Source organism: Manis pentadactyla, chromosome 5, assembly GCF_030020395.1.
Source record: "Manis pentadactyla isolate mManPen7 chromosome 5, mManPen7.hap1, whole genome shotgun sequence".
Lineage (NCBI taxonomy): Eukaryota > Metazoa > Chordata > Mammalia > Pholidota > Manidae > Manis > Manis pentadactyla.
This window is the reverse complement of record NC_080023.1, coordinates 82858116-82881427: the sequence shown is the minus strand read 5'-3', so window position 1 is coordinate 82881427 and position 23312 is coordinate 82858116. Positions and strand designations below refer to the sequence as shown.

At 38.7% G+C, this 23312-nt stretch overlaps 1 protein-coding gene and 1 long non-coding RNA gene across 7 annotated transcripts in view; one reads left to right on the top strand and one right to left on the bottom strand.

Annotated features, from left to right (window-relative positions):
* The first annotated feature begins 2048 nt into the window (after positions 1 to 2048).
* Positions 2049 to 6549, top strand: LOC130683813 (uncharacterized). The gene is made up of 3 exons (XR_008997805.1): positions 2049 to 2156; positions 2604 to 2696; positions 4866 to 6549. It is a non-coding gene; the product is annotated as an uncharacterized LOC130683813 (long non-coding RNA).
* Positions 6520 to 23312, bottom strand: part of RAP1GDS1 (Rap1 GTPase-GDP dissociation stimulator 1) — a 161464-nt gene continuing 144671 nt past the window's right edge. For all 6 annotated transcript variants that reach the window (XM_036914067.2, XM_036914070.2, XM_036914066.2 and 3 more), the window contains 2 exons: positions 21810 to 21938; positions 6520 to 8308 (listed from right to left, as the gene is read on the bottom strand). In XM_036914067.2, the coding sequence (XP_036769962.2) occupies positions 8181 to 8308; positions 21810 to 21938 (257 nt within the window). In that variant the 3' untranslated portion in view covers positions 6520 to 8180. The remainder of the gene's footprint in view (positions 8309 to 21809; positions 21939 to 23312) is intronic.

Genomic DNA, 23312 nt, shown 5'->3' with positions numbered 1-23312 from the left:
AACCCTCTGCCCTTGGGGCTTCCTCACTCTGGGCATGGAGCACATGCTCTCCTTTGGTGCATGATGCCAGTGAGACACTTAGGAACAGGGTGCTTCTCTCCCCTGGGGGTCTTGGCTGAGAGTGGATCAAACTTCAAATTGTATGAGCCTTTTTAAAGGAAGAGACTCATTTCTGAGGAGTTGGCTGGGTATGAGGGAAGTTCGGTTGGTCAGGTTCTCCTGGGAGGTTGGCAGGTGTTAGTCATCTCCAAAGGGAGACCTTCTCAAAGGGCCCCCTGCTGCATCCGAGCTCCTGACTCATGGGCTACAGCAGGTGGTGGTGGGGTGCTTTTGGCCTCAGGGGAAGGCTGCATTCCTGACCAAGAAGGGAACTTCCCAGATTCCGGCAGTCACCACAGCACGCTGCCAGCCCTAGGAGGGGACAGGAAGGTCAGCAACAGCCCCTTCCTATTAGCAGGATGGAGTGGGCACAGGCTGGGGCTCGGCTTGCAGCTGTTTCCATGTTCCTGACATGTGTCAGTCAGATTGCAGCTGTCACTGCCCCCAGAATGTCAAGTCTTTTCTCCGAGAGGATAGAAATAATGCAAGTTTGCACAGGTCATAAAAATTGGATCCAATATTTGGCCCTCCTTTTGGTAGACCTGGCCTTCCCCATAGTGCTGCTTCTCTCTCCCTAAAAATCCATTCCCCTTACTCCTGCTCTGGTGCTCTGGAAGAACCCAGCCTGCACGCAAGGCCTCCAAAGGGTCACAGATACATCGGCCTCCAGGGGCCATGGCATTCAGGGAACGGAGGAAGCGGGCCAGGTGGGGATGTGACTGGCTGGAGGGCCATACCCTGTCCACAGGGGACTACAGCCACATGCTAGCTCCCCCCATTTTAAAAGAAAAAAACTAGATTTTTATGCAAAAGTCATCCAAATTTTAAATGTTTATAGCTGTTCATTTTTTTTTTAAATAAAAAATTAAAAGAAATTTTTTAGAAATACCATGTGGACCAAACAGAGGTAAGAGGGCCCCGTTTGCCCATTCGGCGTCAGCTAGGCGGTAAACACTGAGGATGTTAAATGTGGATTCCTCTGGAAGAGGCCCTCCACCCTCTCCCCCACCATGCATGGCACCTGGAGAGCGTTAGCAGATCGGAACCCAGCACAGCGGTGGCTCACAGGCCTAGTAAGAGGCACTAAGGTGCTGGTAGTGGTTGATAGTAGTGCTAAGAGGCAAGTAGAGTCCAATTAGCTCAACGGCAGCTCTGGTGGGTGTTTGGAGGTGTGTCCTGCACCTCCTCTTTTTAGAAGGCCCACTCTGATATGTTTGGTAAGGTGGAGGGGTAGTCAGTGGTGAGTGGGTGCAACTGATTTAATGCCTGGATGCTCAGGAGGCAGGTGCGGCCACTCCAACCTTGGGTCCCCTCCTCCCCATGGCAGGTCCCCTTGGGAGACTAGGCAGGGCTTAGCAGGAGCGAACAGTGTCTAGGAGGTGACGAAACTACATTGATCAGGAAGGGTGCAGAGAGGCAACACAGAAATTGGTAAGGACTGCTGCAGCATAATAGGGCTTCTGGTTTAGGATTGGGGCAGAAAATAGAGGGGCTGATGGGTCAGTAGCTTTTAGTGGAGAAGCGACCCTGGTGTCTGCAAATGCTCACATCCTAGCATTTAGGGTTTGTTCTTCCAAACTGGAAAAATGCCTTGAATGTTAAGATGTGGGAAAAGGTTTGAGTAAATTATGCTACATCTATATAATTGAAGAATATGCACCCATTAAAAAAGAGTGAGTTCTTAGTAATGTGGAAAAATGCTTACTGAATAAGTGGGGGGAAAGGATGTAGCTACATGTGGCGTAACACTTCAGCTATGTCCAATCTACACACACACAGGGCAGCTGCTGTGGGAGAGCATGCCAGAACATCACTCTGAAACTGCTTCAGACATGAGTCACAGATTTAACAAAGCTTGCATTTTGTAAAGGCCTGTCTCATCAGGTTATAAACATCCCTATGTATGGATATTATCACCTTTCATCTGCTTTTCTTCCGTCAGTGCACATCTTACTCCCAGTTCTTATGCTCAGGGGAAGGTGCTGCATTGCACAGTCACCCTGATAGAGGAACAAGAGGGCACGAGGCAGGAAAGGAGGAAGAAGAGGCTTTAACAGGTATCCAACTGTGATATTACGAAGCTCAGTGGTCACTCTGCCATGTCACGTCCCCTAGATTCTGCTGGGCACCAGGGGGCCAAGGGGAAGAGTAGAAAGGGAGTCATGAAAAGCCCTGCCCCTGTTTTCCTTACCTGCATGGAAAAGGAAGTTATTGTAGGAGAGGCATGGTGGGGAGGAGGCTGCTTTCTTGAACCTTAAAAAGGGGGAGGGGGATAAAGGAATAGTCTACGGATGCCTAGCTCCAGTGAAATTGGAGGCAGTTTTGGCTTCCTATGGAGATGGGCCTAAAATCAAAGCTACTCAGGCTAGTATTTCCTCCCCATTGCTCACTCTGATTAGGGCAGCTCTTCGTCTTCTTGTGTTGGGTTGCACTCTTCATGTTTTTTTATTATCTTAGATTTTGATTCAACCTTCCCTTCCCTCATAGATTCTAACTAATTACAGGTATTCATCTGATGTGCCTGTGCTCACGGTGGGGGAGGGAATGAGCATGACACAGCTGGGCAGAATATCCCTGAAGAGAGGACAAGGTCAAAGGTGGCTTACCTCTGGCCCCGGTGATGAAGCGGTGCTGACCTTGCAAGAACACTGTGAAAGGGCCAAGGAGAAGGGTTTTCCTCTGAGTCTATGGACACCCTGAGGGCAGGGGTGCAGCCGGCTTCCCAGCAGGCTTAGCTCTATTCTTTTTAAGGCAGCCCCTTAAAAACCAACCAATCCCACCACCATTTCGTTAGAAGGAGGCCTATTTTAATGGTTAAAAAATACTAAAAATGAGCATTCATACAGGAATTTATTTTTGACAGCAATCTGAAGGTACAGCTAGTTTTCTTTCCTTTAGGATTCTCCAGGATTCCTGGGAATCAATAAATGATAACTGCTGCAATAGTAATACCTCTCATTACACTTGAAAATAGATTATATGTATATTTAAAAGATGTTACATTTAAAGTTTATATACTGGAAGTCTGGGTTAAGGCTTTAAAATTTTCTATCTTAATAGAAATCTAATAATGATCCTTAGGGTTATTTAATTAAAAAGAAACCTCAACCCTGAAACTAAGATGTGTCAAATTAGACAGGATTAGGCTTTAAACTTTCTTGATGATGATGAAAATACTTAGCTAGTTCTGAAACAGAAAATTCTCTGTATGTGTGACCGACACCAACTAAGTACTATGGAGTTCCACACACCCTGAATGTGGTTTTGACTCGTAATGGCTAAACAGATTAAAATAAGATTACACATGTGCCTACCAGCAAAACCACAGATCTCTGAGCCAATGACAAGTTCCAAGTATGTGTTCTGAGATCAGGGGTGAAGTTGAAAGTCAAGTTTACTTTTCAGATCATAAGTGTTTGATTCAAGTTACTTCTCATCTGAGCCCCCATTTCCATGCCTTCGCCACCCTACTTGCTCAATTATGAGAGCTGCATTGATAATGCAGGGCCCAGAGGAACCACCAAGGCTGCTGGTGAAAACAGGCACTGCTCATAACACCCCCATGATCCTCCAGTTCGCTTCGGAAGTGGGAGGCTCTACATTTCTCTCTGGACAAATGTGACATGAGGCAGCAGGAAAGCCAGGATTTGAGGGAGCAAATGTCAAGAGAGCCACAGGCATCAGTACCTACCTGGCTTAAGTTTGGTCTAAATTATAATTGGTTCCATTATATAACTAAGTGTCTCCACATCAAGTTCCTAGCTAGCTAATGCTATAAATAGGTGTGCATTCTTTATCTTCCTTTTTATTGATGTATAGTTGATATGCAATATTATTATTAGTTTCAGGTGTACATTGATACAATAATTACATACATTACTAAATGCTTATCATAAGTGTAGTTAACTGTCACTATACAAAGTTATTATATTATTGGCTGTATTTCCTATGCTATACTTTACATAATAATGACTTATTTAATAATTGGAAGTTTTTACCTCTTTTCCCCCTTCACCTTTCTCACCTACCCACCCCTCCTCTGTGGCAAGCACAATAGTTTGTTCTCTGTATTTATCAGAATATTTGTTTTACTTTTTTTAGATTCCACATATAAGTGAAATCATAGGATTTGTCTTTCGGTCTCACTTGTTTCACTTAGCATACGTATTGTTCATTTCTGAAATGTCATTGAGATTAGAATCTCTGTAGCCGTGGCCAAGAAGTTTTGGTTTGGTTTATTTTCTAGGAAGAAACAAAGTGAGGACAGGGAAATAATGGCCTTTTAAAAGTTAATTAAGAAGAATAAGAAATCAGTTAAATTTAATAAGGAACACAAATCCCATGCAAAGCTCATTTTTTTCCTTTAAATACATTTTTTTCCAACTACTCATGACATATAAGAAACAACCTACCCTCGGAAAGCTCCAGCATAAAAGGGAGTCTGCCTGTCTAATCAAGCAGCATAATAAATATGCCATCACAGGTGACTTCCATCAGAATTCAGAGCAAAGCTACCATAAGCTTTCATGCAAAACATGCAGCATTTCCATTTTAAAAAAAGACAAATACATGAACAGGTATGTATATAATAAAAAAGGTATTATTTTATATATACTGATAAAATGGGCAGCATTGAAAATGTGGTGTTTCTATATTGAGGAAAGAATTGTAGTATTATAGCTTTCTTTATATTGACTTAGTAGTAACAATAATAATAAAAATAAAAGCTAAGATTACTAACTAATACTGTTACTTCTACTTTATAGATGAAGAGGTCTGTCTGAGACAGGAAGAGGAAGTATTGAAGTGGGGACCTCCCTTTAAGACCGGCTCTGCAGACCTGGCCGTCTTGGTTTCACAGGGAAGGAAGCAGGGGTTATGCATTCTGCATCAAGGATAACTTGGTGCTTCTCACACTATTTATTCACAGATACTCTGTAACCCATTTGGCTGCTCTTTGAATTCCTTTAGGCAGGACTCCTACAGAGTAAGTTGGGAGTATACTTTCGGCCATAAGATATCACATTTCCATCCAACCATACCTTCAACCTCTAAGAGTTTCAATTGTCACAAAGAACCTGAGAAATAGAGATTACTAACCTCATCATATTGGTGAGAAAACAGGCCCAGAGTTTAACTTGATGAGGGCCACACAGCCAGTAACAGAACCAGGATGTGACAACAGATCAGTGCTCCAAAGACCTTACTTTTTCTGCTTACTACATTTGAAGAACAGTTTTCACATTTCAGTCAGACACACCTTTAAAACAAGTATCTATGAAGCTACATGACATGTAATTATGTATGTATGTATGTAATAAGAGATCACATCTGTGGGGAAAAAAAACCCCTCAGTTTTCCTGGTTGTAGCTATAAAGAGTCATCCCAAGCATCATTAAGTGCTTTTTAATAGATATTTCCTTAATTCAAATGTTAAGGCTTCCTAGAGTTCAGAAGTGGCTTTTAAGCTTATTGATTCTAGTAACAGCTGGATACAAAGGGTAATTACTCACTGAAGTAATAGACATCTTCCCCCCTTATGCTTATATTCAAGATCTGTATTCTGTTCCATGCAAGAGGGAATCGTTTTTTTCTATATCTCTATTGTTATCAGGTAGTATGTCAGAATATGTTTTATTAAGGAAAACACTGGATTTGGGGTCAGCATTTAATCAATTCTGCTTTGAGCACAATGAGGTTATAGTCTGGGTAGCTGGTTAGCAAGACTCCAAGGAGCTAATGGGGCTGGGTGGGAAGGAGGGTATTCTAGTGCATTTCACTCCGACATCTTCTTCCCTCTTAATTCCTGGCCTCTGTGCTTTTAATCTATGATCTAGTCCTGACACAAAGTGGTAATTGAATCTCTGCTGTGCTGTTCTTCCAGTTCTCTCCCTTAGAGGAGAGCAAACTATTTTAAAGGTGGCATCTAGAACTAAGATTGAATAGTAGGAGATAAGGATAGTATTGTCTGTAGATCCCTCCCCTCCACAGCATAGCCACACATCACCTCATTGGTGGACCCGCCATCATGAGGGCACAATCTTCTGGTCCCTCTGCAAAACAACTGGTGATGCAAATGTGCTTACTTTTGCTGGTGATAGGAGTTCCTAGCATACTGGCAAATTGACTGCTGGTATTTGGTCCAGATGGTGGCTTCTCTCAAATCTATGATTTTTGGAAGCCTCTGTTCTAAGGTTTTCTGTATAATCTTTTTCAATAGGGACTGATCCTACTATCAAAAATATTCTCAGAACTCAAGTATCTAAATCTCAATTTGTCAAAATATCTAGAATTAATCCAGGTAGTTTAGAAGTTTCAAGGAAGTAGAAGTCATTCAACAAATACTTGACTACCAATAATAAGCGAGCACTGTTCTAGGAGCTGGAAATAGAAGTAAAATACACAAACCAAATGATGCCATTACAGTTTGATATACTATTTATTTAATTATTAATATGGACAGCCTATTCCACATTACAGATGTCTTTCAAAACCTATTATAAAATATAGTCCATTATCCAGCCGAGAAGACAGTAAAGATCATTCTTATAGTAAGTATAGCATAATCACTCATAATAATGGTCTGTTTCTTGGTCATCAAAGGGAAAAGTCAGTCAAAAGTTTCTTTACCGCCACCGGGTTTTAACTTTCTTGAATTATAGCTGTTTCAGGGTCACAAGTCCAAATATCAGCCCCCTGAGATGTACAGCATCTCATGTTGGAAAGGAAGGAGCTTCAGTCACCTGTGCCAGCCCATTCTAGAGCCCATCAGCTGGTATTTGACAGACTTGGGCATGGGCAGAAGGTAGGTATATCACAGGGATGTTTTGATTAATATACAAAAATTGTGTTTCAAAGCTCTAAAAACCCACTTGGTGGCAGTGAAGAGTATACTATATGTGGTTGGTGGGGGGTGGTCTTCTCATTTCTTGAGTGTTGATGTTGTCACCTTTCCTGATTGCCTTTAAGATCTTCAATCCTCCGTGTCAGTGGAGGTGGGAAACTAGTAGTATGAGCCATCTGCAGAATGAATCAGACTGGCTACTATGGCTTTTATAACCTTCCTTTTTTTAGTCTAGAAAAACTTATTTCTTAATCTTTTCCTATGTCCTTCAGGTTCTAATATAAGATTTAAAAGGACTATGACAGAGGAAACTTCTTGCTTTCAAGCTAAATGATGAAAAACAGCAAAAAATAAGAATTCATTCTTCAGTGTGCTATAGTCAATTTCCTCAGTTGGAAACACATGCCACATAACTTTTAAAGTGTTCGACACTGCTGATGAATTGACAGATGAAGTTCTGAGGTGAACCTTACGTATACCAACGAGTCTAAAATACAGGCAAAAACAAGATGTACTAGTGTCATAGAGATTCTTCAAACCCTTAGTTTCATGTTGAAAACTACAAAATTTTTCAACATTAGGTTATTGATGACAATTAAATATGAAATAAAAAAACCTCAGGAAGTCTTGCCACATTTGTGGCACTTTCAAGAATCTACATAGTTAGGAAGGAGAAATCATAGGGTAAAGAGTGAGAGCACTGGATTTTATTCAACTCTAGGTACCATGGATTTGACAGTAGTAAGTAAGACTAATGAATGAGCAGCCATACAGTTTTTTTGGTCACTGTGCTTTCCAAGCACCAAAAAAATGGAGCTATTTTTATTATTCCACTCCTTTAATAAGCTAGACAGATCCTGCTGCATTCTTGTTTCTAATTTACCAGTACATTATTATGTAGTTTACCAAGTGTGAGGAGCAAGTCATTATGTAGTACCAAGTTTTACAGCATCATAGGACTACAACATGCACATTCTACTTAATGTAGCTCAAGCAACAGGAATACAAGAGAACAGTTATGGGTGGAGACTTGTTTGTTAACAAATTCATGTTCACACTAACTATGGACTTAGAAATCTTATTGGGCAGGTACCTACAGCAGTTCATCAGCTGGTATTGGAACATCACACGCATGCACAAGTGATATGGGAGAGAATGAAGCAGAAGAGGCAGCTGGATGGAGAACAGAGGGGAAAGCAGAGACTGGATGATGTCGTGTATCAAGGAAGGGCAGTTCTCAGCTTTCCACAGTAAGTCTCTGCTCTGTGAGAGAGGCCTGTTGGGCAACACTTTTGTTCTCATGACTGCGCAATTTTGATACAACATCTAGAAAGGCCAAATCCTGTACTTCCTTGTGTAGAGATTCTGGAAGACAAAACAAGATAGCAGATATGCTTCTGTCAGGTTGTTCCAATCTATCCAGTACATACACTCATGTTTATTTGGATAATAACAACTTATAAAACAATTCTGGAAAGAAACATAGCAAAGGCCTAGAAATGTCTTCTTTAGAGATGTGTTATAGTAAATCAGAGAACCTTTACTTGCCACATTTATATAAAGATAAATCAAATGTCAAATTCTACAGTCTAAGTTGATTAGGATAATGAGTTAAATACAGCTCATTGTATGATCTCAAGGTTTAGTTATATATCCCCTAATCCTAATGAAGTCCAATGACCTTCAAAAAAATCAAAGGTCTATTTCAAATTAATACTGTGGCAAATGAAAAGGTTGTTCACATCCTTTCAACAGATTTCTGTGATAGGCTTCATTTTAGATTTTTCATCTTCCCCTCTCTGGCTTTCTTCCCCCATTAATTTCAATGATATGAAAACACAATACTCAGGACTCTGAGAACTGTTATATGGGAAGAATGAGGTATAAAACTAGAACCAATGTTTCTAGTAGAAATAGAAAAATCAATCTTAAAATTCAGATGGAATCTCAAGGGAATCTGAATATCTGAAACAGCCTTAAAATAAAAAACCCAATGTTCTCACATTTCCTAATTTCAAAACCGGCAACAAAACAGTGTTGCTGGAAAAACTGGATAACCACAAGCAAAAGAATGAAGCTGGACCCTACCCTAACCATCAACAGAAATAAAGGTAAGAGCTAAAACTATAAGACTCTTACAAGAAAACAAGGGAAAAAATTCATAACATTGGATTTAACAGATTTAGCCAAGATTTCTTGGATGTGCACCAAAAGCACAGGCAATAGAAGGAAAAACAGATTTTTAAACTTCTGTGTATCAAAGGATATGTCAACATAGTAAATGGAATGGGAGAAAATATTTGCAAGTCATATATTCAATAAGGGATTAATATCCAGAACTCATAAAGAACTCAAGACAGAAATCACCCCTTTCCTGCAAGGGGAATAAACAAATAGGAAGATAGTGAATTTCTCATAAGAAACCATGGAGGCCAGAAAGCAGCACAACAGTTTTCAAGAACTGAAAGAACAGAACTGTCAAACCCAGAATTCTATACTCAGAGAAAATACTAGACATGAAGGGGAAACCAAAACATTTTCAAAGGAAAACAAAGGATTCTTCACTAGCGGACCTAACTTAACAGCTAAAGGAAGTTCTCTAAACAGAAAGGGAATGTTTAAAAAATGAATCTTGGCACATCAGAAAGAACAATAGATATATAGCAAAGATATTGATGAATGTAGATTTTCCTTTTCTCTTGAGAATTTTAAAATTATGTTTGGTGTAAACAAAAATTTTAGGCCCCTCCTCATGGACTCTGGTCCAAGACAGGCCACCTGTGGGCCCCGGCTGCCCAAAACCCAGCCCCCCAAGATGGCGGTGTGAGTAGAGCAGCAGAAATCTCCTCCCAAAACCATATATATTTTTGAAAATTCAACAAATACAACCATCCCTAAAAGAGAGACAAGAAGACACAGGACAACAGCCAGGCTAGATCTACACCTGCGAGAACCCAGCGCCTCATAAAGGGGGTAAGATACAAGCCGTGGGCCGGCGGGACCTGAGCGCCTCTCACCCCAGCTCCTGGTGGGAGGAGAGGAGTCGGAGCGGGGAGGGAGAGGGAGCCCAGGACTGCTAAACACCCAGCCCTAGCCATCCGCACCAGAGCGCAGACACACAGTGCATGCGTGGAGTGCTGGATACTAGGGAAACAGGACAGTAAAACCTGCGAGTGGGCCACTGCAGCCAGCACCCCTGGGACAAAGAAAAGCGAGTGCTTTTTGAAAGTCTTAAAGGGACAGGGACCCCATAGTTGGACAGAAGCATCCTGGGACACAGCCCAGCAGCTGGGAATCCCAGGGAACTCCAGGCACCCCAACCCCCTGGACGGCAGTGAAGCTCAGAGACCCCTCACGGAGATAAACAGCCTCCTGCCCATTTCCTCTCTGATGCCGCTCCGCCATAGTGGAGCAGCAGCCTGAGACAGCAGGGCAGAGCTTCTTTCACAGCAGCCGGGCAAGAATTAGAAACCCTGTCTGCACGCAGCTGCCCAGTACAAGCCGCTAGGGGTTGCTGTTCTCCCAAGAGAGGAGGGCCACTATTAACAAGAAGGGATGTTCTCCCAACCAACACACGCGCCAGCTCCTCACAACTACCTTTATCACCATGAAAAGGCAGAAGAATTTGATACAGACCAGACTAACCCAGACATCCTCCCCTGAGAGGGAATCTGGGGAGATAGACCTAACCAATCTCCCTGAAAAAGAACTCAAAATAAAGGTTATAACCATGCTGATGGAGCTACAGAGAAATATGCAAGAGCTAAGGGATGATGTTTGGAAGGAGATTACAGAAATGAAACAATCTCTGGAAGGATTTATAAGCAGAATAGATAAGATGCAAGAGGCCATTGATGGAATAGAAACCAGAGAACAGGAATGCATAGAAGCTGATGCAGAGAGAGATAAAAGGATCTCTAGAAATGAATCAATATTAAGAGAACTGTGTGACCAATCCAAATGGAGCAATATTCACATTATAGAGGTACCAGAAGAAGAAGAGAGAGAAAAAGGGATAGAAAGTGTCTTTGAAGAAATAATTGCTGAAAACTTCCCCAAACTGGGGGAGGAAATAATTGTTCAGACCATGGAAGTACACAGAACTCCCAACAGAAGGGACCCAAGGAGGACAACACCAAAACACATAATAATTAAAATGGCAAAGATCAAGGACAAGGACAGAGTTTTAAAGGCAGCCAGAGAGGAAAAAGGTCACCTACAAAGGAAAACCAATCAGGCTATCATCAGATTTCTCAACAGAAACCTTACAGGCCAGAAGAGAATGGCATGATATATTTAATGCAATGAAACAGAAGGGCCTTGAACCAAGAATACTGTATCCAGCACGATTATCATTTAAATATGAAGGAGGGATTAAACAATTCCCAGACAAGCAAAAGTTGAGGGAATTTGCCTCCCACAAACCAGCTCTACAGGGTATTTTAGAGGGACTGCTCTAGATGGGAGCACTCCTAAGGCTAAACAGATGTCATCAGAGAAAATAAAATAACAGCAAAGAAAGCAGATCAACCAAATACTAACTAAAGGCAACAAATAAAATCAACTACCCACAAAAGCAGTTAAAGGAAACACAAAAGAGCACAGAATAAAACACCCAAAATATAAAGAATGGAGAAGTTGGAATAAGAAGAAGGGAGAGAAATAAAGAATCACCAGACAGTGTCTATAATAGCTCAATAAGCGAGTTAAGTTAGGCAGTAAGATACTAAAGAAGCTAACCTTGAACCTTTGGTAACCACAAATCTAAAGCCTGCAATGGCAATAAGTACGTATCTTTCAATAATCAACCCTAAATGTAAATGGACTGAATGCACCAATTAGAAGACACAGAGTAATAGAATGGATAAAAAAGCAAGACCCATCTATATGCTGCTTACAAGAGATCCACCTCAAACCCAAAGACATGCACAGACTAAAAAAACCCAGCCCCTTCAGCCTCAGGGAGACCTAGCCTCAAGAAACCAAACAGCCGCAGTTGCCAGGGGGCAGTATGTATGTCTTCACAGTGCTCAGTGCTTCAGAAAGATGGATGAACAAGTCCAGGTATTACAATAATCCAGGTATTATCAGCACCCTTGGAATTTCCCTGCAATTATAGTCTCTACTTTAAATACCTGTCCTGAGGTGTGCCAATATGGCAGCATAGAAAGAGCCTGAGCCCACCTCCTTCCACATGCACACCAAACCGACATCTACACACACAGCAGTTCATCCCGAGGAGGAATGGGAGCCCAAGTGAACCTTCTGTACAAGGAGGGATTAAAAAGACAGTGAGAGAGATGGTAATGGAGGGATCCCCACCCCAGCCCTGCAGTAGGGAGGCATATCACTGAGATACTTGAGCACAGACTCGCCTTCCCTCAGGCACAGACAAAAAGCTGCCAGTTGAAGGGTTCAAACCCCACTGCAACTACAACTGAAGAGAGCTGGTTTTCAAAACAAGCACCTGCCAAATAGCAGGGTAACTACTGGAACTCTCTCTGGGACCAGAGGTGTTTGTCAGTGCCATTGACTGCATTACCCTCTGGACACTGCTGGTGTGAACAACAGGGTGAACACACCAGCTCCAGACATGACAGAATGGCCTCCCAGCCTCTGCCCACACTTGAACACACCTATCAGATCCAGCCAAAAGTACAGTCTCAGGGGACATTCCTAAGCAAGCCTACACCTTCAAGACTAGGAAAGGTAGCCTTTTTGCCTAAGCTGTAGGAACAAACACATTCAAACAAAATGAAGAGATATGGGAATATACTTGAAATGAAAGAGTTAAGCAATCTATCTGACAAATAGTTTAAAATAATGGTTAAACAGATGCTGACCAGATTTTGGAGAGAGAGAAAGAGGTAGGAAACTTAATTAAAAGAAATAGCTGAAAAATTCCTCAACCCAGGGAAGGAAACAGCTATCCAGGACCAGGAAGTAAAGATAATCTAAAACAAGATGAACCTAAGGTGATCCATACCAAGACACATAATCATTAAAATATCAAAGATCAGAGACAAAGAATATTAAAAGCAGTGGGAGAAAGCAATGAGTTACAGAACGGAAACCAGTAAGTCATCAGCTGATCTTTCAGTAGAAACTCTGCAGCCAGAAGGCAGGTGCATGATACATTCAAAGTGCTGAAAGAGAAAGACCTACAACCAAGAACACTACCCAGCAAGGTTATCATTCAGAATTGAAGGAGAGATAGTTTCTCAGATAAACATAAGCTAAAGGAGTTCACCATCACTAAATCAACCTTATGAGAAGTGCTAAATGGACTTCTTTAAGAGAAAAAAAAGACCATAAATAGAAATAAGAAAATAATGAAAAGAAAAAACCTCCCTGGTAAGAGCAGATAGCAAAGGTAGTAGGCAAGTCACTTAAAAGCTAGTATGAAGGTTAAAAGAAGTAGTAAAATCAACTACTAAAAATTAGTTAAGGGAATCTCTAAATAAAAGGCATTAAAGAACCATATATAAAACATGGAGAAGGAGGAGAAAAAAAACATAGTGCTGTTGCTTTTGAACTTGAGCATCCATCAACTAAACACAGACTGCTACATGTGTAAGATGTCATATATAAATCACATGGTAGCCACAAATGTTGACAGATACACTAAAAATAGGAAGGAATGTAAAAGAGAAAAATGACAAAAGAACCAGAATCTGTTTAACAAAATGACAATAACTACATACCTATCAATAATTATTTTACATGTAAACAGATGAAATGCTCCAATCATAAGACATATGGTCACTGAGCAGATCAAAAACCAAAACCCATGTATATGTGCCTACAAGAGACTCACTTCAGACCTAAAGACACAGAGACTGAAACTGGAGGAATGGAAAAAGACATTCCATACAAACAGAAATGCAGTAGCAGTATTTCTATCAAAGATTGTAAAAAGAGACAAAGACATTATGCAATGATTAAGTGCTCAGCCCAGTAAGAAATAACAATGATAAATCTACACAACCAACAGAGGAGCATTAAATATACAGAGCAAATATTAACAGACACTAAGGGAAAACCTGAGGTAACACAGTAATAGAAGGGGACTTTAACACCCTATTTATATCAATGGTTAGATCATCCAGACAGAAAATCAGTAAGGAAAGAGTAGCTTTGAATGACACATCAAACCAAATGGAACTAATATGTGTGTGTGTGTGTATATATATATATATATATATATATATATATATATATATATATATATATATATAGTATATTACACCCAAAATAGGAGAATATTCATCCTTTTCCAGTGCACACAAAACATTCTCCAGGGTAAATCACATAGGCCATGATTTAGGAATATTGAAATCATACAAACCATCTTTTCTGACCACAATAGAATGAAACTAGAAAACATACAAATGCATGGAGGCTAAACAGCATGCTACCAGAAACCCAATGGGTTAAAGGAAATATATGGGTCAGAGAGAAAATTAAAAAATACATGAAGAATAATGAAAATAGACACAAAACAAGGCAAGATCTTTGGGATGCAGCAAAAGCAGTTCTAAGAGGGAAATTTACAGTGTTACAAGGCTACCTCAAGAAATAAGAAAAGTCTCAAAAAATTTAATCCTACACCTAAAGGAAATAGAAAAAGAACAAAGCCCAAAGTTATAAGAAGGAATGAAATAATAAAGATCAGAGCAGAAATAAATGAAATAGAGGCTAAAAAACCAATATAAAGGACGAATGAATCTAAGAGCTGGTTCTTTGAAAAGACAAAATTGATAAACCTTTAGCTAGATGCATCAGGGAAAAAAGAGGAGTCAAATGAGAAATGAAAGAAGGTAGTTAAAATTGACACCACAGAAGTAAAAACAATTTTAAGAGATTACTATAAAGAATTGTATTCCAACAAATTAGACAACCCAGAAGAAATGGATAAATTCCTAGGCTGGATTCTTCCAATCTCCCAAGAACTGAACCAGGAAAAGCAGAAAATCTGAACAGACTGATTACTAGTAACAAAATTGAAGCAGTAAAAAAAAAAAAATCTTCCAACAAACAAAAGTCCAGTACCAGAGAGCTTTACAGGAGAATTGTATCAAACATTTGAGGAAAATATAATACTTAATCTTCATAAACTACTACAAAAAAATGGAAAGAAAGAAAGGCAGGACAAAGATGGGGGCGTGAGAAGTGAGGCAGAAACCTCCTCGCAAAACCACATATAACACAAAAATACAGCAAATACAATTAATCCTGAAAGAGCCACCTGAAGATGTAACAGATCGCCTACATCTGGGGAAAACCAGTAGCAAAGCAGCAAAGCCACAATCCAGCAGGACCCAAGCCCATTCCCACCCCAGCTCACAAGCAGGAGGAAGAGAAGCAGAGTGGAGAGAGTAGAAGCACAGGACTGCTCAATACCCACCCCTGGAGATCTGATCCAGGAGCATGAACCCACATTACATGGTGCTCTGCAGATTAGTGGGGTTGGAAAGCAAAGACAGAATACTTGAAGAGACTGAGATTCCAGCCACTTGTGGAGAACAGGTACCCCATGGCAAGTCACTGTGGGACAAGGGAAGGGTGGGCACTTTGAGAGACTTCCCAGAAGTGAAAGGAGTGCTAAAGGGAAAAGGATTACACAGAGCTTGCTGCTCAGGAGAAAGGCCAGGTGGACAAAATCGTCCTGGCACACTCAGCCCAGTGGGTTGGGAACTTTCAAGAGCTTCAGGTGCTCCATATCCCTGGCTGGCAATGCAGCCCCAAGGTCCCCACTGTGATATGCAGCCTGCTGTTCCTCCCTCCTGGCTGGCACTGGTTCACAAACCTCCTGCCCCTGCTGTTGTGCCAGGCCAGCCAGAAGGTGGCCCTGTCTAGGAAAGCTACAGGGGCATAGCATAGAGACTCTGCCCTGCATGCTCAACCCACTGGCACTGGCAGTGGAAAAAGGCAGTGGAAACAGGCACAGCAGCTGGGAAGCAGAAAGAGCTCTTTCCTCCTGGCACATGCCGGTGCCTCATGCCTGCGACCCCCACCATTGCTCCAGGTGCTAGGCAGCTCCAGAGAGTAAAACTTCTGGGAATTAAAGGGTGCTGCCTTCATAAAGTTACTATTCCATAGTAATCATCAGAAACATAAAATGGCAAAAGAATTTTGTACAAACCACAATCCCTTAAACCCCAGAAAGAGGGCTAAGTAAAACTGAAATCACTGATTATCTTGATAAAGATTTCAAAATAAAAATCATAAACATGCTCACGGAGCTACAGAAAAATATTCAAGATCTCATGGAGGACCTCAAGAAAGAGACAGAAACTTTGAAAACATGCAGTATCTGAAATGAAACATACAACGGAGGGATTTAAAAGCAGATTAGATGAGGTAGAGGAGAAAGTAAATGAAATAGAAATTAGAGAACAGGAATACAAAGAAGCTGAGGCAGAGAGGGAAAAAGGATGTCTAGGAATGAAAGAATAATAAGAGAACAGTACAACCAATCCAAACAGAACAATATTCACATTACAAGGGTACCAGAAGAAGAAGAAGAGAGAAAAAGGGATAGAAAGTCTCTTTGAGGAAATAATTGCTGAAAAATCCCCTAATCTAATAGTATCTCAGGCCATGGAAGTTCACAGATCTCCCAACAAAAGGGACCCTAGGAAGACAACACCAAGACATATAATAATTAAAATGGCAAAGATCAAGGACTAGGACAGAGTATTAAAAGCAGGTAGAGAGAGAAAAAAGATTACATACAAAGGAAAACCCATCAGGCTACCATCACACTACTCAGCAGAAACCTTACAGACCAGAAGGTAGTAGCATGATGTATTTAAGGCAATGAAACAGAAGGGCCTCCAATCAATAATATTCTATCTGGTAGGATTATTATTTAAATTTGAGGAAGGGATTAAACAATTTCCAGATAAGCAAAAGTTGAGAGAATTTACCTCTCACAAACCATCTCTACAGTGTATTTCAAAGGGACTGCTCTAGATGGAAGTGCTCCAAAGGCTAAATAGCTGTCACCAGAGAATATAAAACCATAGTAAAGGAAGTAGACCAATTAATTACTAAGCAAATGCAAAATTTAATCAACTATCCCCAATGTCAGTCAAGGGATACATTAAAGAGTAAAGAATATGACACCTAATATACAAAGAGTAGAGGAAGAAGAAAAATAAGGGAGAAAAAAAGAGAACCTTTAGGTTGTGTTTTAAATAGCATAATAAGTGAGTTAAATTAGACTGTTAGATAGTAAAGAAGCTGCCTTTAAACCTTTGGTAACCGTGAATCTAAAGCCTGCAATGGCAATATGTACATATCTATTGATATTTACCCTAAATGTAAATGGATTGAATGTACCAATCAAAAGACACAGAGTTACAGAATCGATAAAAAAACAAGATGCATCTGTATGCTGCCTACAAGAGACACACTTCAAACCCAAAGACATATACGGACTAAAAATGAAGGGATGGAAAATATATTTTATGCAAATAATTGGGATAAAAAAGCAGGAGTTACAGTACTTGTATCAGACAAAAATTTCAAAACAAAGAAAGTAACAAGAGACAAAGAAGGACATTACATAATGATAAAGGGGTCAGTCCAACAGGAGGATATAACCATTATAAATATTTATACACCCAATATAGGAGCACCTAAATATGTGCAACAAATACTAACAGAATTAAAAGGGGAAATAGAATGTAATGCATTCATTTTAGGAGTCTTCAACCTTCCACTCACTCCAAAGGACAGGTCAACCAGAGAGAAAATCAGTAAGGAGACAGAGGCACTGAACAACACATTAGAACAGATGGACCTAACAGACATCTATGGAACACTCGACCCAAAGGCAGCAGGATACACATTCTTCTCAAGTGTCCATGGAACATTTTCAAGAGTAGATTATATATATACTAGGCCACAAAAAGAGCCTCAGTAAATTCAAAAAGATTGAAATTGTACCAATCAGCTTCTCAGACCACAAAGGTATGAAATTAGAAATAAGTAATGCAACGAGAACAAAAAAAGCCCACAAACACATGGAGGCCTAACAATATGCTCCTAAATACTCAATGGATCAATGACCAAATAAAATCAGAGATCAAGCAATATATGGAGACACATAAAAATAAAAACTCAACACTCCAAAAATGTGTGGGACACAGAGAAGGCAGTTCTAAGAGGAAAGTATATTGCATTACAGGCTTACCTCTAGAAAGAACAATAATCCCAAATGAACAGACTAAACTCACAATTAATGAAACTAGAAAAGAACAAATGAGGTCCAAAGTCAGTAGAAGGAGGGACATAATAAAGATCAGAGCAGAAATTAATAAAATTGAGAATAAAACAATAGAAAGAATCAATGAAACCAGGAGATAGTTCTTTGAGAAAAGAAATGAAGGCTTCCAAATTCATTCTACAAGGCTAGCATCACCTTGATACCAAAACCTAATACAGACACTACCAAAGTAAGAAAATTACAGACCAACATTCCCTGGTGAACGTAGATGCAAAAATCCCCAACAAAATATTAGAACATCTGAACCCAAAATAAATCAATCACCATGATCAAGTGGGATTTATTCTAGGGATGCAAGGATGGTTCAATATTCAGAAATCAATGTGGTACACCATATTAACAACAGGAAGGATAAAAACTGTATGATCATCTCATCTGACAAAATCCAACATCTGTTCATGCTAAAAACTTTCAACAAAGTGGGTATAGAGGGAACATACCTCAACATGATAAAATCCACATACAACAAATCCACAGCCAATATCCAACTCAATGGTGAAAAGCTGAAAGCTTTTCCTTTAGGAACAGGACAAAGATGCCTACTCTTATCAGTTTTATTCAACATACTGCTGGAGCCAAACAGGTGACAAAAGAAGTAAGAAAAAAATTCCAATTGGTAAGGAAGAAGTAAGACTGTCACTATTTACAGATGACATGATACTATATTTAGAAAAACCCTAAAAATTTTATCAAAAAACTACTTGAATTAAGAAATGTATTCAGTAAAGTTGAGGATACCAAATCAATGTACAGAAGTATGTTGCATTTCAACAAATAGCAGAAAGAGAAAATAAATTAACCCCATTTATAGTTGCATTGAAAAGAATAAAATACCTATAAATAAATGCAACCAAGGAGGTGAAAGATATTGAAGAAGACAGAAGTAAATGGAAAGCTATTCCATGCTCATGTATAGGAAAAATTAATATTGTTAAAATGGCCATACTGCCTAAAGCAAGCTACAGATTCACTAAAACTCCATCAAAATACCAATGGCATTTTTCAATGAATTCTATTGAATTAGGATTCAAATAATCCTAAAATTCCACAAAAAACTCTAAGTAGCCAAAGCATTCTTGAGAAATAACAACAAAGTTAGGGTATTACACTCTCTGATTTCAAACTATACCACAAAGTGACAGCAATCAAAACAGTATGGTTCTGGTACAAGAACAGATACATAGAACAATGGAACAGAACAGCCCAGATATAAACCCATGTATATATGGTCAATTAATATATGACAAAGGAGGAAAGAATATACAATGGGGAAAAGAAAGGTTCTCAATAAATGGTGTTGGGAAAACTAGACAGTTACTTGTGAAAGAATGAATCTAGATCACTGCCCTACACCACAAAACAAACTCAAAATGTTTTAAAGACCTAAATATGAGAACTGACACTTTCTAGAAGGAAACATAGGCAGTAAACTCTGAGCACTGGCAGTAGTAACTTTTTCTGGATATATCTCTCTGCCAAGGGAAACGAAGAAATAAACAAGTGGGAACATCAAACTAAAAAGCTTCTGTACAATGAAGGAAACCATCATCAAAACAGAAAGGCAACCTACTGTATGGGAGATTACGTTTGCAAATAATATATCTGATGAGAGGCCAATATCTAAAATATATAAAGAACTCATACAACTCACACAAAATAAAACAAATAATCTGATTAAAAAATGGACAACCTAAATGGACATTTTTCAGAAGAAGACATACAGGTGGCCAAAAGATGCATGAAAATATGCTCAACATCAGTAATCATCAGGAAAATGCAGATCAAAATCACAATGACATATTACCTCACACCAGTCTGAACGGCTAACATTAACAAGATAAGAAATAAATGTTGGTGAGGATGTGGAGAAAAGGGAACCCTTGTACACTGGTGGTGGGATTGCAAAGTGGTGCAGCCACTATGGAAGTCAGTATTGCAGTTTCCCAAAAAACTAGAAATATGACCCAGCAATTCCACTTCTGGGAATTTACCTGAAGAAAACAAAATCCATAATCTGCACTCCTACACTTATCATAGAATTACTTACAATAGCCAAAATATGGGAACAACCTAAATGTCTACCAATAGATGAATGGACAAAAAATATTTGACAAATATATACAATGGAATATATTACTCAGCCATAAAAAAAAAAAAGAAATCTGCCATTTGTGACAACATGAATGGGGGATTTAGGGGATATTATGCTAAATGAAATAAGCCAGGTGGAGAAAGACAAATACCATATGATTTCACTTATATGTGCAATCTGAAAACAAAATCTAAATATATCTGAATACAGAACACATTGGTGGTTGCCATGGTTGGGGGAGAAATGGGTGAATGGGAAAAAAAATTAAAATGTTTAATATCTTGATCTGGGCAATGGTTACATGAGTGTATATACATGTCGAAATTCATCATGCTGCACACTAAGATTTGTGTATTTTATGTATCTCAATATAAAAAATTAAATCCCAGAAACAAATTGTAAGTGTCTAATATGGTTCTAAATATGTAGAGAAAATATCTGAGGCAATTATTTTATATGAGGTAAAGTACCAAATACAATGTTCAAGCAACCAACAGTAAGTCAGAAAGAAAGAGAAACAGAAAGCAAAAAATGAAACAGCAGATAAATAATTATCAGTCATTACATTAAATGTAAATGGTCCAAACACACCAGTTAGAAGGAATTAACAGAGTGGGTTCAAATGACCCAATAATATGCTGTCTACACTTCAAATATAATGATATAAAAGACTGAAACTAAAATGATGGGAATAGCTCATCCAATGTTATTCCAAAGAAAGTAGGAGTGGCTATATTAATATCAGATAAAGTAGACTTTAGAGCAAAGAAAATTAGCAGAGACAGAGAATAATATTACATAATGATAGAAAGATCAGTCTACCAGTAAGGCACAGTGATCCTAAAGGTGTATATGTTCCTACCAACAGAGCTACAAAATATGCAAAGGAAAAACTGATAGAACTGAAAGGGGATATAGACAAATCCACCATTATAGTTGGAGACTTTACCACCCTTCTCTCAACAACTCACAGAACAATTAGAAAATCAGCAAGAATATAAAAACCTCAACAACACAGCCAACCAAAAGGATCTGATATTTAAAGAACATTCTACCCAGTAACAGCAGAATATACATTCTTTTTAAGTATTCATGGAACATGTACAAAGATATGCCAATGATTTCCTGAACAAATGTTTTAGCTAATATCATGGCTTACAAAATCAGAACTTGTTCTTTATATAAAATAGGGTTGATGAAACTTACAGGTATTACTTTTTTAACACTGACTTTCACATTTCTGCTATGTTAGACTTTTTATTATTAAGTGTAAATGTTACACTTATTAATTTATTATGTTATTACTTTTTATTATTAGTAAGAATCTTTTGGAAATATTTTCAATGTGAAAATAATCCTATAGCCTCCATAAACTAATTTCTAATGCTTTTAAACCCAAAGCCACCATTTACTATTATTCTATTTAATAATGTCAATCACATGTTTATGGACATCAAAATGATAGATGAGGTCCTTACCAGATCCCATGAGAGCACAGATCAGGACCATGGAATTATATTTGATTTCAGGAGCACTTCTGTCATCTGCTAGCAGTCTGTGTAAAATCTGTACAAGTTTAGCACTTTCTAGATCTTTTTCTGCAGTGCCTAGAATATGAAACAAAGCATCAATTACATCCACTGTGTATGAAACTGGAACAATCTGGCTAAATACTGCTTCCCTTTCTAGAAGTTCACCATGTGAAACCCTCCAAAAGGTCTGACAAATAATAAGGACCTAGATATATAACACTGAGACCTTGTTAAAAAAGTAGGTAGAACTAAATTTCAGCAGACATTTCAGGCATTTTGGCATAAAATTCATTATTAAGGCATTCCTTTTAATATGAGGCAATTAAACATCTTTATTATGAAAATGTTAAATAAATACAAAAGCAGAAAAGATGATATAAGGATACACTATGTATTACTATCAACTTAAAAAATTATCATGGACAACCTTGTTTCTTCTTTTTCCAGTCTTATTCTCCTATTCTCAATCCATCCCAAATTATTTTAGAGCAAATCTTATAAATCATATAATTTCCTCGATATGTATTGTAGTATGCATTTTTAAGAAAGACTCAATGAAATTCCTATCAAAATCCCAGTAGGATTTCCAATAAAAAACAGATAAGTTTATACTGAGATTTCTATGGAAAACCATAGGTCCTAGAAGAAGTAAACAATCTTGAAGAATGAAGTAGGAGGAATTCTTCTATTTAATATTAAGGGTCACAGATATCAAGACTGTGGTATTGGTGGATAGACACACAGATCATAGAACTGAATAGAAATAGAATTCAGAAACAGACCCATACAAATATGCTCAACTAATCTTTGACAAAGGTACAAAACCAATTCCATAGAGGAAAGACAGCCTCTTCAACAAATGCCAGATAGGTGGTGATTGTACATCCATAGGCAAAATAAGGAACCCTGACCTAAACCACATACCTTATACAAATATTAACTCAAAATGGATCACAGACTTAAGTGTGAAATGTAAAACTAAAGAATTCTCAAAGCTCAATAGTTAAAAAAAATTATATATACGCATTTCACCAAAGAATATATACAGATGGCAAATAAGCACATGAAAAAATGTTCACCATCAATATCATTATCATTAGAAAAATAAAAATTAAAACCACATAAACTATCACTACATAGCTATCAGAATGGCTGAAATAAAAAATAGTGACAACACCAAGTGATGGTAAGGATGTGGAGAAAGCCAGATCACTTCTACAGTGCTGGTGAGAATGTAAAATGGTACAGCCACTCTGGAAAACAGCTAGACAATTTCTTAAAAAATTAAACATGCACTTCCCATCCAACCCAGCAAGTGCACTCCTGTGCATTTATCCAGAGAAATGAAAATTTATGTTCACTTAAAAACCTACACATTAATGCTCAAAGCAGCTTTATTTTTATAAACCCTAAATTGGAAACAGCCCAAATGTCCTTCAACAAGTGAAT